Here is a 13,260-nt window from a genome sequence, read left to right on the forward strand (position 1 = left end):
ACTGAGCCACCCAGGTGCCCCTGACTTGTTCTTTAAAAAACAAAACAAAACAAAACAATTCTTCTTCTTCTGTGGTGCCTGGATGGCTCAGTCAGTTGAGCATCTGACTTTGGCTCAGGTCGTGATCTCATGGTTCATGAGTTTGAGCCCTGCATTGGGCTCTCTGCTGCCAGTGCAGGCCTCTGTCCCCCCCTCTTCCTCTGCCCCCCTCCCAATTGTGCATACGCTCTCTCTCTCTCTGTCTCAAAAATAAATTAAAAAAAGAAACCTTAAATTTTTTCTTCTGAATTACAAGTTTTTTATATAACAGCATTTTATTAATTATCTTCCTTCTTTTGATCTTTTTTAGATTCCTAAAGATGATCCTTCAACATTTATACCTTAGTCTATCCATGTGTCTTAATCCTATGTTGTTCTTAGAAAATTAAAGAATACATGATTGACCTTAAAATTTTCAAACCAGAGCAAAATGTAGGTTGGCACCCAATTGTCAAGGATAATTTTAGTATCTTTTGGTTATTCTCTGTGGTTTGGGTCACTGCATTATTATGTTTTAGGATGCAAATTTGCACCAAAAATATAAGGAAGCTTAGAATCAAAAATTCTTCTTTTCATTTGGATTATACTGAATATCTACAGCATCATGATTTTAAAACATGGTAGGGTTCTCATTACCTTGGAACAACTGAAGAAAATGCTCATTCTTTGTTCTTCAGAAATCTGCTGACTCCTAAAATCATCCACCCCAAAACTCTCAGGATTGGATCCACAAAGCCAAAGGTTTGGTTGTAATAACCAGCTTGCCTGAAAAATACATGGTTTATAACGTTTGCCAATCTCCATGGTGTAAGTACGCCCACCTTGGCCAACTCCAAGCCACCAACGATGAGGTCTCTGAACATGGGATTGGAAGAGATGTCTGTAATTGGCTCTTGTGATCTCCAGCACTGCAAGCCTTACCACAATCTTCAGGTTCCTGCCACTCCCATATGGCCTGTTTAGATGAGGCTTAGGGATATAAACCATCCAAAGCCTCCAGGTGGTCCTCATCTGCCATGAGCCATGCTAGTGGTATAGTGTCTTCTTCTGGAAAACCATACGGAGTAAAATGGTGATCTCAAATCACCTTGATTTGGTTTGGTGTCTAATAGATGAAATCAGCACCACATTCCTTTTGCCATTTCAGAGGAACACAAAAATACTGGTTTTTTTTTTTCAGTTATTTCTTCGCTACTTTACATTGCATTTTCCTAAGGAAATTCAGGGTTATGCCAGAGAAGGTGTTCAGTCCCTATGAGGTTTGAAACACAAATAAAAAAACTAAATCACTTGTGATCTGTGTGCTAGATGGTAAACTCTGTGTTTATTAATAGTAATTTTGTGCTGGAAGAATTAGCGTGCATGACTGTTTATGTGTGTTGAGACCAGATTGGAAGAAGAGAAGGCTGGCAGTGGAAAGGAAAAGCCTCTTTCCAAAGAAAAGTCTCTCAGTCAGTGTCTCTTATTCTAAGAGAAGTCTGTGTGTATACATATATTTTTAAATGTCTGAATTTACCCAATAATCTAGTTTGCCTAGAACCCAACCCACACAGACTCATTGTGCCAGACATAACAGCAAAAATAGGGTTACTGGTATATTTTTCCACCAGTAAAATAGGAGGACACATTTGTCACAGATGCAAATTAATTTTAAAAGTATTACATTTCATAGATTGTGTGGGCAAAGCCTCTGAAAACACTTGGGTAAGCCTCTGACTTGATTTCGACTCAGGTAGTGATCTCATGGTCTGTGAGATGGAGTCCCGTGTCAAGCTCTGTGCTGACAGCGTGGAGCCTGCGTGGGATTCTCTCTCTGCTCTTCCCCTTCTTGCATGCATGTGCATTCTCTCTCTCACACTCAAAATAAAATAAACTTAAAAAAAAAAAGAAATTGAATTTTTATAAAATAAGTCTGATCATTTAAGTAGTAATTAACTTGAAGAATTGGGGTTGGGGAGAAAGTATTTACAAAAATAGCACATTTTATAGGATAGCAGTTTTCAAACATAGGATTAATATTGTAATGTCCTTAAAATTTGACAGTTTTTAGTATCTATCATAAAACTTAATCCATGTTATTAATTTACATAAATATCTTAAAATTTAATTATTGACTATCTAATTTTAAAGTGTTATCACAGTGAGAGTTACACAGAACTGTAAAGTATGATCTTTTTAACCAGTGGTCCATAAATGGTGAAGTGCCCTTTCAGTGATAAAAGCACATAATAATTATTATCTTTGGGCAAAACTGCAATTTCTTGTTACTGAGAAACCTACCGGGGCTATTGCTTAACTGTGGGTTCAATAAAAGTTTGTCAGAAGAGAAATACCATGTGGCAGGTCTACACTCCCTGTGCTCCACCTTGCTCCTTTTGACCCATGGGGCCAAGGATGTCTTACTTCTTCTGGACCAAAAGCTTATGACAGAACAGTCTTGTGCCAGATTACAAAAACACTGGGCAAATGGAGCTGAGTGAATAGTAGTAGGGAGGGACTTGATTTCTGTTCAGTGTCTTGAACCTGAAGATAATCACATATGCTCAAGTGTTAGAAATGGGAGAGGTCAAAAAGAGGGCTGGGACAGGAGGGCTGGGATATCTATGTTGTTTCTTTTTCTTTTTTTAAGTTTTATTTATTTATTTTGAAAGAGAGAGAGGAAAGTGAGAATCCCAAGCAGGCTCTATGCTGACAGAACGAAATCCTAAGTGGACTCATGAACTGTGAGATAATGACCTGAACCAAAATCAAGAGTTGAATGCTTTGGCACAAAAACAGACACATAGACCAATGGAATAGAATAGAAACTCCAGAACTAGACCCACAAACGTATGGCCAACTCATCTTTGACAAAGCAGGAAAGAACATCCAATGGAAAAAAGACAGCCTCTTTAACAAATGGTGCTGGGAGAACTGGACAGCAACATGCAGAAGGTTGAAACTAGACCACTTTCTCACACCATTCACAAAAATAAACTCAAAATGGATAAAGGACCTAAATGTGAGACAGGAAACCATCAAAACCTTAGAGGAGAAAGCAGGAAAAGACCTCTCTGACCTCAGCCGTAGCAATCTCTTACTCGACACATCCCCAAAGGCAAGGGAATTAAAAGCAAAAGTGAATTACTGGGACCTTATGAAGATAAAAAGCTTCTGCACAGCAAAGGAAACAACCAACAAAACTAAAAGGCAACCAACGGAATGGGAAAAGATATTCGCAAATGACATATCGGACAAAGGGCTAGTATCCAAAATCTATAAAGAGCTCACCAAACTCCACACCCAAAAAACAAATAACCCAGTGAAGAAATGGGCAGAAAACATGAATAGACACTTCTCTAAAGAAGACATCCGAATGGCCAACAGGCACATGAAAAGATGTTCAGCGTCGCTCCTTATCAGGGAAATACAAATCAAAACCACACTCAGGTATCACCTCACGCCAGTCAGAGTGGCCAAAATGAACAAATCAGGAGACTATAGATGCTGGAGAGGATGTGGAGAAACGGGAACCCTCTTGCACTGTTGGTGGGAATGCAAACTGGTGCAGCCACTCTGGAAAGCAGTGTGGAGGTTCCTCAGAAAATTAAAAATAGACCTACCCTATGACCCAGCAATAGCACTGCTAGGAATTTACCCAAGGGATACAGGAGCACTGATGCATAGGGCCACTTGTACCCCAATGTTCATAGCAGCACTCTCAACAATAGCCAAATTATGGAAAGAGCCTAAATGTCCATCAACTGATGGATGGATAAAGAAATTGTGGTTTATATACACAATGGAATATTACGTGGCAATGAGAAAAAATGAAATATGGCCTTTTGTAGCAACGTGGATGGAACTGGAGAGTGTGATGCTAAGTGAAATAAGCCATACAGAGAAAGACAGATACCATATGGTTTCACTCTTATGTGGATCCTGAGAAACTTAACAGGAACCCATGGGGGAGGGGAAGGAAAAAAAAAAAAAAGAGGTTAGAGTGGGAGAGAGCCAAAGCATAAGAGACTGTTAAAAACTGAGAACAAACTGAGGGTTGATGGGGGGTGGGAGGGAGGGGACGGTGGGTGATGGGTATTGAGGAGGGCACCTTTTGGGATGAGCACTGGGTGTTGTATGGAAATCAATTGGTCAATAAATTTCATATATATATAAAAAAAAAAAAGAGTTGAATGCTTACCTGACTGAGCCAGCTACATGCCATGTTGTTTCTTTTAAGAAAAAGTCTTTAAATCCTCTGCACAATGGTGTAAAATGGCCAAATTCCTCACGCTATCAGATAACGTGGAACCACAGGATGAGTTTTCTGGAAGCAGATGTTGAGACAGAGTATGGGGAGCAGGATGTTTTCAGGGATCGACACCTGGCACAGGAAGTCTGAAGAAGCAGAATTGGGCAGAAGGAGAAGTCAAGCAAGACCCCCAAGGCATCAGGAACCCAGCAGGAGCCTTGGAGCAAGCACTATCTCCACCAACTGGTCCCACTTAGGCTGTAAGAGACAGGCCTGTGTACCCCCACTGTACCCCATGGCACTCAGTCACTGCGGGGCTGCCTCCATCCCCCCAACCCCCTGCAAGACCTTGAGGAAAGAGGCTCTCTGCCCCTGAGGCAGACCCTGAAGGAGTTCCCTTCTTTTGCTAGATAGGATGCTTCCCCATTCATAGAGTGTTGCATAAAGCCAATTAGATCTTTACATTTACTGGGTTGAATTTTTATTTTTTAACAGTATCATGTGTCATATACTTAATATAAAGTATCTTAAACATAAACATAATATAAAGTATACTTAAAGTGTCTTAAACTTCCTTTTCATTATTCTTGCTGGTTTGTTCAGGGACAACCAGCTGGTTCTTTTTTTTAATGTTTATTTATTTATTTTTGAGAAACAGAGACAGAGAGGCCAGGGGAGGGGCAGAGAGAGAGGGAGACACAGAAACCTAAGCAGGCTTTGAGATGTCAGCACAGAGCCCCAGGCGGGGCTCAAACACACAGACTGTGAGATCATGACCTGAACCAAAGTTGGACGTTCAACCCACTGAACCACCCAAGCACCCCTGCATTTCTTCTCTTAATTTTGAAGTTCTACTTTACCATGAGTTTACTTTTCCATTTACTCACTTTCATAAACAGACACATATTTCTCTACCACTATTTGAAAACAAGATACCAAATATTTCCCCCATGAAAAATTACTCTCCTGGCCTCCTGCTCCAACTGTCCCCATATTTCCACCCTTTGCCCTAGTGAGATGACTTCAGTGGCTTCTACTTTCCCCTCTCCCCAGCAACCCCCCAACACTTAAGCTGTTGAGGCTGTTGTGTATTTTAGTTTACACCATTAATTGAATTTCTTTTACTATATGACTCTTTCTAGCATTTATATTACACTTCCCTAAAAGCCTGCCCTATGCTCTCAGATTTCCTCTCCTCTTTACCCTTCTTATCTGAGCTACTTTACTGTTTGATCCTTTTCCTCAGATAGGGTGGTCTTTATCCAGGCAGGAAGAGGGTATTTTGCTCCACTTACATGGTCCCCATTGCCCTTCTTCCCTCTCAGAAACCTGAAGCTGTGAGTCTCCTGTCTTCTCTGTGACAGCCAGAAGTTTGATGCCAGGAAGCAGGTGCTCACCAGAAACAGAATTTTCAGGTGCCTTGATCTAGAGATGGGAGCTGGGAGGCGGGGGGGGGGGGGGGGGGGGGGGGGGGGGGGAAGGACCTCATAGTCAAAACAGTTGAGAATAGAGGGTCTGGAATATAGATGTTTAATGACCAAGCCAGGAGTCCTGAAAGTGCCCCATTATCAGTCTGCTTGACTGTGTTCTACCTTTGGGTTTTAAAGAGCTCACCACAGAAGGCAGTGCCCTAGGGACACTGAAGCCATGGCCAGTACTTTTCCATTTACATCTGTGACCAGGATTTGTTGCATTTTTTTTTTCCCCAGAAACAGGTTTGTTTGGATTGCTGGGGAGGGTGGTGTCACTGAGAATATTAATTCTTCCATTGGGTTACAGGGATTTTTTGATGTAACTCTTAAGTGTATTTTTATAACAAACCTCAAGCTCATGAGTCAGTATATGTCAGGTTTCTTTCACTTACCAGAATAATCCATTTAAACGTGAAGACATTTAGCCTTCCCTTTTCATTAAAGGAAAACAAGAAGGAAAAAAACTGTGGTGGCTTTTTTCCCTTTGTCTTGAATAAGATCTGAGGATCAGAAAACCTTGGCAAAGACTTCATGCTACCTTCATACTGTGGGCAACCTTTTGTTCACTCTGCAGTGAGTCATTTTTCTGATGAGCTCCCCAGAGCCCTTGGGCTTTCTGAGAGAAAACCAGAGGACTTCAGGCCTCACCCCCAGCCCTCTGGGCTAAGCAGTAACCTTTTTGTTTAATTTGTTTACACTTTATAAGATTTCATTCAAACAAAAGTTTCCCTGGCTGAAACAAGTTTGAAAAATACCTCTCTGAAGCCATTCAAGGTCAGATTTCAGTTTCCCAGCAATTAATGTATTTGGTTCTATAATCCAAATTACTTTTATATCTTCTGAGTCTAATACCATAATCACACTTTAGTACTCTAAAACTGTTCCTCTATGTTAAACACTTGTATTTTATGTTGATTCTGAAGGATTTATTCCTCTAAGTATTTTGAAACCCCATGATCCTTGCTTTTCGTTGAGAGAGTCCGTGCTCCTGTAAATGGGAATTGCGAATTCTCGGTGTTCACTAATTTCCCTCTTTTAGGGGCAGAGTGAGGTGGTGAATGGACTGTGGATCCTGAAAAACAATCCCTTCCCTTAAACAGAAAGGCCTCAGTCTCTACTTTTTCTCTCCCCAGGCTGCCTCTCCTCCGTTCCCAGCTCTCACAGAATCAGCTCCTCCTCATCTTTCAGGACTAGATGTCCCCTCCTCAGGCCTTCCTTTATCCCCCTCCCCAAATCAAAGCTAATTCCCATGTTTCTTGCTTCTCACAATGATAAATATTTAGTGATATGTCTGTACCTACTGGGTGAGTGAATGAATGGATTACTAATGCCTCCCTCCTTCACTAAAAAGTGTCTTAGGTCATCAATCAAGCATACATTAGCCCCTGCAATAAACAAGTTGTCATTCATGCTGAGCACTGTGGGGGATACAACCAGCTATTCTAACTAAGAGCTTACTACCTAATTGGGAAAGTGAGATATAAACATTGAATAGACAACCAACTATTAGTGGCAGTTAAGAGATTAGTTTCCTGGTTCCTGGTGTATTAAGTGAAAGGCAAAGAAGCAGTTGGTTGGATCTGAGTTGCTTTTGGAATTAACAGAAAGAAGAGAAAGGATTTCAAATCTATTTTTTGATGGTAGATAAAGATGGAGAGAGGGAGGGCAATCTCAACAGGATAGGAATAGGGTTGCTATGATTGCAGACATGGAAGAGCCTTCTTCAGCCACTTAAAAAATACTTACTGGGCATTTACTCTATGGCATTTTACTCATTCTAGGCCTGAGGATACAGTGGTGCATTGAAAGTAATGTTTGTAACCTCATGGAGATGAAGTTCTAGTGGGGAAAGCAAATAGAAAGGTGAACAAGTATCCATATTGGGTAGTAACAAGTGCAATGGAGAGAATGAATCAGCGGGGTAGAAAAGGGAGTGCCAGAGGTGCTGCTGCAGACTGAGTGATCAGGGAAGAGCTCAAACCCAAATAACAAGAAGGCATCAGCTATGCCAATGTCTAAGAGAAGAGAGGTTGAGGCTGAATGAATAACACGCTCCAAGGTCTTACGACAGGAAAGACTTCCACACACTCAAGAAGCAGGGAAAGGTCAATGCACCAGGGATTACAAACAAGGGAGAAAGGGGATGAAGATGCACTTGGGGAGGTGAGCAGGTCCGGTCCTGTCCCATGGGGCCTCCGTGGAAAACATATGGGGTTTTGCTAAGTGCTGTGGGAGGCCATAACCACATTTGGAAGGTTTTGAGTAGAGCAATGCCACGTTTAAGCAGAAGAAGGATGATGAGAGGAGTAGTTTGGCTGGAGCATGAGACTTTTTTGAAGAGTAAAAGAGTCTCAGGTCAGAAACAAAGACAGACTATGAAGGGCTTTGCACCGTGGGCTAAGGAGTTAGGACCTTATGTTCCAGGTCTCAGACAGCTACTGAGGGTATTTTTAGCAGGAGTGACATGACCAAAAAGACTGATCTGAAGGTCATACCTAATTCACAGCATGATCCCCAACATCTCTTCTCATGACCCTGTTGTGGGTTTATTCAACAGCTTTTTAACACATGTGAAACACCTGCATACACACCCAAACACGTGTGGAGACACTCATCTCCACAGGTGTAGGAAGACAGATATGCCTGGAACCTTGGCATTAGAATTGTAAAGAGGGGCAACTGGGTGGCTCAGTTGGTTAAGCATCCAACTCCAACTCAGGTCATGATCTCATGGTTCATGGGTTTGAGCCCCACATCGGGCTCTGTGCTGACAGCTAAGAGCCTGGAGTCTGCTTCGGATTCTGTGTCTCCCTCTCTCTCTGCCTCTCTCCCACTTGTACTTGCTCTCTCTCTCTCTCTCTCTCTCTCTCTCTGACTCTCTCTCAAAAATAAATAAATAAGCTTAAAAAAAAGAAGAAGAATTGTAAACAAAATTGGAAACTTCTAACTCCATTTGATTAGGAGTATTTCTGGACTAACTCTGTGGTGGACAGGATCATGAAGCCACATGTGAACCGAGTGGGAAAGAGGATCTTCCTCAGTTAACCAAGTCAAGAGGATGCTAGGTCTTTGCCATCTCTTGCCTGAGCCCTGTCACAAGGTAAGGTCATCTTAACACAAAGAGTTGACTCTAACAATGGTGTGCCAAGCCTCCATGCACTTGTGAAGGAAGCTTTTGGGAGCAGAGAGGTCTTGCCTCCTCTCTTGAAACCAGTCCACTTGAGCAACTACCTGCTTTACCCATATGTGAGGCCAACTCTGGGCATTACATTACCTGAAAGAACAAGAACTGCTTGATTTTATCCCCTAATATCTAACTGGAGATGTTCAGAAAGATCAAAAATGATATATTTCTTTTTATTAAAGAATCTATCTATACACTTAAGGTTACTTAAGCCAGGAGATCCTGGTTTTGGTTTGTGCTTTGCCACTTGAGTTTCTATGTGACCCTGAGCTACTGATCTCACATATCTGGGTCTCATTTTATTCACCTGCAAAGTGATTACCTTGACTATGTCACCCTTTTCCAGTGAAGCAATCTTGTGGATGGGGAGGAAGTAAGGAGAGTATAGAGGAGCTGGGTGGTTGTGGCACCTCACACCTCCACTTTAGGACACAGAGTAGACTTATCCATATGATTTCCTATGAGGACACTTCTGAGTCAAATAAGAAAAAAGTTGGAAAAGTGCAAGCTCTCAGAAAGCCCACTTGTAGCTCTCTTTGAGAAGAAGGAAATCTGTCCAGAATATATTCCCGGGGCTGAGACAGTGTGCAGAGTAGGTTTAAGTTTAGATGGTTGCTTATGGTCTTCACACTACAGCCCTCCAACTTACAAGAAAGCAAGAAGAGGGGTGGGTTGTGCATGGAGTGAGCTTCAAAGCCAGGATTGGTGGGAAGCAGAGTAAGAGAGGCTGGGCCACACAGGTGCCCTAGACTTAAAAGGCCACAAAGCAAGGGAGTCTCCACCCCCTGCCCTGCTCTCTGGGGCTCTGAGCTGCCTGCTCTTTCACAGAGAGGGATTTCTGTTGCTTAGTGCTATATTTTCATTTCTCTGGCGCCAAAGAACATCTGCATCTAGAGTTATAAGGTGAAACTTATTTACAGGTGCAATGTCTTGCCCACCGAAATCAGATGACTTGGTTTTCTTTGTGAATGGGAAGAAGGTAAGTGTTGGGTGATACTACTGTGGCTTGCAGAGACTACTAGCTTGAGGGGGATTCTTGTCCAGTCAGGGACAAGAAGCCAGGGGTGAAGAACCCATACTAATTTGGCCTCTTCCCCACTCAGCCAAGACTCGGCTTCTGAGAATATGGGGAGGTGGTAAAGCGTTAGGGTTAATCACATATGCCTTGGCATCAAGCAGTCTTGTTCCAATCCAGCTCTTGCATTTACTGTATGTCTTCATGCAAGTTGCTTCACCTCCCTGAGCCTCAGACTACCTAGTCCTAGAATCTACTTCCTAAAAAGATTAAAAGAGAAATGCTCCTTTTATTGACTAGGAACCCCCTTTTCCCTTATAAAGCACTTAGCACTGGGCCTGATATACTGGAAGCACTGTATCTAGTAACATATCTTGATCCTCAAACTCAGGATGACCAGAAATAGAGCTTCCTTTGTTTTTATCAACTTAATTTTTCTGTTGAGACTCCATTAATCAGAATTAGTCGAAATGTAATTGCAGTCAATTTTCAATCCATCCCCTCTTTCCCAGGTTGTAACTAAGTTCTAGGGGGAACATATGTGACAAGAAGAGGGGCTCTTCCAGTGTCACTTTCTCCTAGCATCCCCTCTTTGGTTCTCACCACTTGTCCACACAGGCCACTGGCTGACCCTCAGTGCCCTCTGCCAGGTCCACTCTGCTCATGAGCCACAGTCTCTCCCTCAAAGGAACCATTATGTAGTTCCCAAGGCATATGGCTTCTTTGGCATCTTTCCACCTCCTGTAAGGCCCCTTGGCTACCCGATCTCACAAACCTAACTGGGATTTTTCCATGTCCACCCTCCCACCCCAAGAAAGGAAATAGAACAGAGAGCATCTAAGTTCTCATCATGTCCCTTGTAACTCTGTCTCCTGTCTCCAGTCTCCACAGCCAGCAGCCACCATACATTCTTCCAAACCTGCTTTCCAGAGCTGAGTCCTAACTCATTTGTTCCACTGGCCTAGACTTTGGAGGCTTCTTCCTCTATTTTCTGTTCCAAGCCCCTTCTGAGTCACGAGCCCAGAGTTATTCTTTGGGATCTACAGAAATTCATATTTTTCTTCTGGGGAGAAAGGAAGAACCTAATATGAATAGCTCACTGTTTCTTCCTTTCCTCTGGTGCAACAGAATGGCTAAGGTGTTTTCAGGAAATGCAAAGGTAAAGTCAAAGGAAATATTACAAAATGAGCAAATGGGAAAGAAGCACCAGAGATGATCCCTCCAGGCTTCTGAGTGATACTCCCCTACTTGTCAAGGAACGGGAGGTAGGAATTCTAGTGTTCCACCAGAGGCGCCCTGGGTCCTGAGCTTGGACAACAAGTCTCACCATCAGCCTCTCTGCCTGAAGGGACTAGCACACTCAGAGATCCCTTGAGGATGACAGCAACTCTCCCCACCTCCCCTTTCTGCTACCAACTCTTGAGATCCCTCATGTTATCAAATGTAGTCCCTGCTGGAGGTGTTTCAGAGGTGCCAGATGAGAAACCCTTCCTATACAGACTTCTTCCTTCTAGGACCCTTCATTGTAAACACACACACACACACACACACACACACACACACCATCCAAGTCTCTCCCCAATTTAAAATATTCCAAGAGTAAAAAAGACTGAGTTGGAAATTCTACAAAAACAAATGGTGGAGCAAAACATGAAGAATACAGCTCCCAGGGGTGGCTTACCCAGGGGTGGCTCCCCACTCTAATCACATATAAAAACATTGTTGTGCCACTTTCTTGGTGAGTCTCCAGCTCTGTAATGTATGTGAAATTCGTTTGCCTTTACAACAACAACAACAACAACAACAAAAAAAAAAACCAACAAAAAAGGCAATGAAAGTATTATGCCCTGGTCCCTAAATCATTAGCAGGCCATTGCAGACATTCCACTGTGTCACCAATTTGATCCCCATAATAATCTCTTTTCTGTTTCCAATGCAGGTGATAGAGAGGAATGTGGACCCAGAAGTCACTCTGCTGAACTTTCTACGAAAGAACTGGACCCTTTTGATCAAAGTCTGGGCAGTGTCTATGTTTGCCTTAAAACTCTAGGCCTGCTGTGATTGTGAAAACTAATCTACCCTCTCCATCCCCAGTCAGCCTCACTGGCCCTTCTCTCTGCTTTTGGCAATGGTTTTAAGGATATTAAGTTAATTGGGCTATTTGGAGAGGATGAAGTTTCCCCAGAGCTTCTTATATCTCAATTTAATAGCAATGAAATGGAAGCTAAGCTCTTTACTTCAGCACTAATTATTCTTTTAAGGGCTTTCCAAATTCCCAGGAGGGTGGTTATATAATAGAGGTATGTGTTGCATGTACCATGCCCTGGAGGGAAACCACATTCTCCAGATTCAGGAAGAGCATGTGTCATAGGAAAGGATTGCCTTTCCCTATATCCATTTTCTTATGGCAGATGTTCCCTACCATTTTATATTCTGAAATTTAGATCTTCATAATGACAACCATTTTCATTGGTAGGTCTAATATATCTCTCAGAGAAACCAAAAAGTAAATAAAAAAATGGAAGAAATTATAAATTGGTGGAGTCAACCCATGGACAAGTTTTGTTTAAAAGCCCACATGGTTTTTAATTAGTTGTCGATGTTTGAAAATGAGGAAATCTCATATTTTAGAAAATCAACATTTCTCAGTTTCTCATGAAAAATGAGCAAATAGTCATTCGTGTGTGGGTAGCAGTCTAGCCGACTGGAGTAGGGACTGTCTAGAAAGGGGTACAAGCTCTCCAGTTACACTCCAGCTTATTCCACTCATTGACATGTCCTCTCTGATAAACATCTGAGGTTATGACTTAATTTAGGTGAACAAGCCCTATGGCTTAAAAAAAAAAAAAAAAGTCAGTGATTCTGAAATCTTTGTAGCCAGTCTATTGAATTATATCCAATCTCATAAACTGGGTGGAAATGGACCACAATTAGGGAGAAGGATGACTAAATAGAGAGGCACAGAGACTGAGCCTGGATTTGAGCTTGGACTCAGAACAAGGGAGAGCAGAGGGACACTCCAGGTGGGATCTGAAGGTAAGGATGGGAGTTTTCTTCAAAGGCTTACTCATTTGTTTTCAAATGCAATACAAATGGACAAAACTAGCAATTCATTGAACTGCTAAAAATAAGATCTTCTCTTCCAGTTACATGATTGGAACCCAGAATACCTATAATGAAATAGGACTTTTCAAAGGAATTTTACAGCCATCATCCTACAAGATGTATATGATAAGCCTATGAATATAAAGTAACTATTACTTTTCCCTCTTTGCAAGTGAGAAAATGGGCAGGGAAAGGTTAATATGTTCAGTATCAC

The 13,260-nt window shown here is 42.0% G+C and overlaps 1 protein-coding gene and 1 pseudogene across 1 annotated transcript in view; both read left to right on the forward strand.

The window, feature by feature from the left end:
* The window catches only part of LOC122479513, a 71,228-nt pseudogene extending 64,390 nt beyond the window's left edge, over positions 1-6,838 (forward strand).
* Positions 6,839-9,672: 2,834 nt separating this feature from the next.
* LOC122481631 (aldehyde oxidase 2) overlaps positions 9,673-13,260 on the forward strand; it is an 87,253-nt gene continuing 83,665 nt past the window's right edge. The window contains exons 1-2 of the mRNA XM_043577434.1: positions 9,673-9,905; positions 11,881-11,938. Of these exons, the coding sequence (XP_043433369.1) occupies positions 9,852-9,905; positions 11,881-11,938 (112 nt within the window). The 5' untranslated portion in view covers positions 9,673-9,851. The remainder of the gene's footprint in view (positions 9,906-11,880; positions 11,939-13,260) is intronic.

This window comes from Prionailurus bengalensis, chromosome C1 (assembly GCF_016509475.1).
Source record: "Prionailurus bengalensis isolate Pbe53 chromosome C1, Fcat_Pben_1.1_paternal_pri, whole genome shotgun sequence".
NCBI lineage: Eukaryota > Metazoa > Chordata > Mammalia > Carnivora > Felidae > Prionailurus > Prionailurus bengalensis.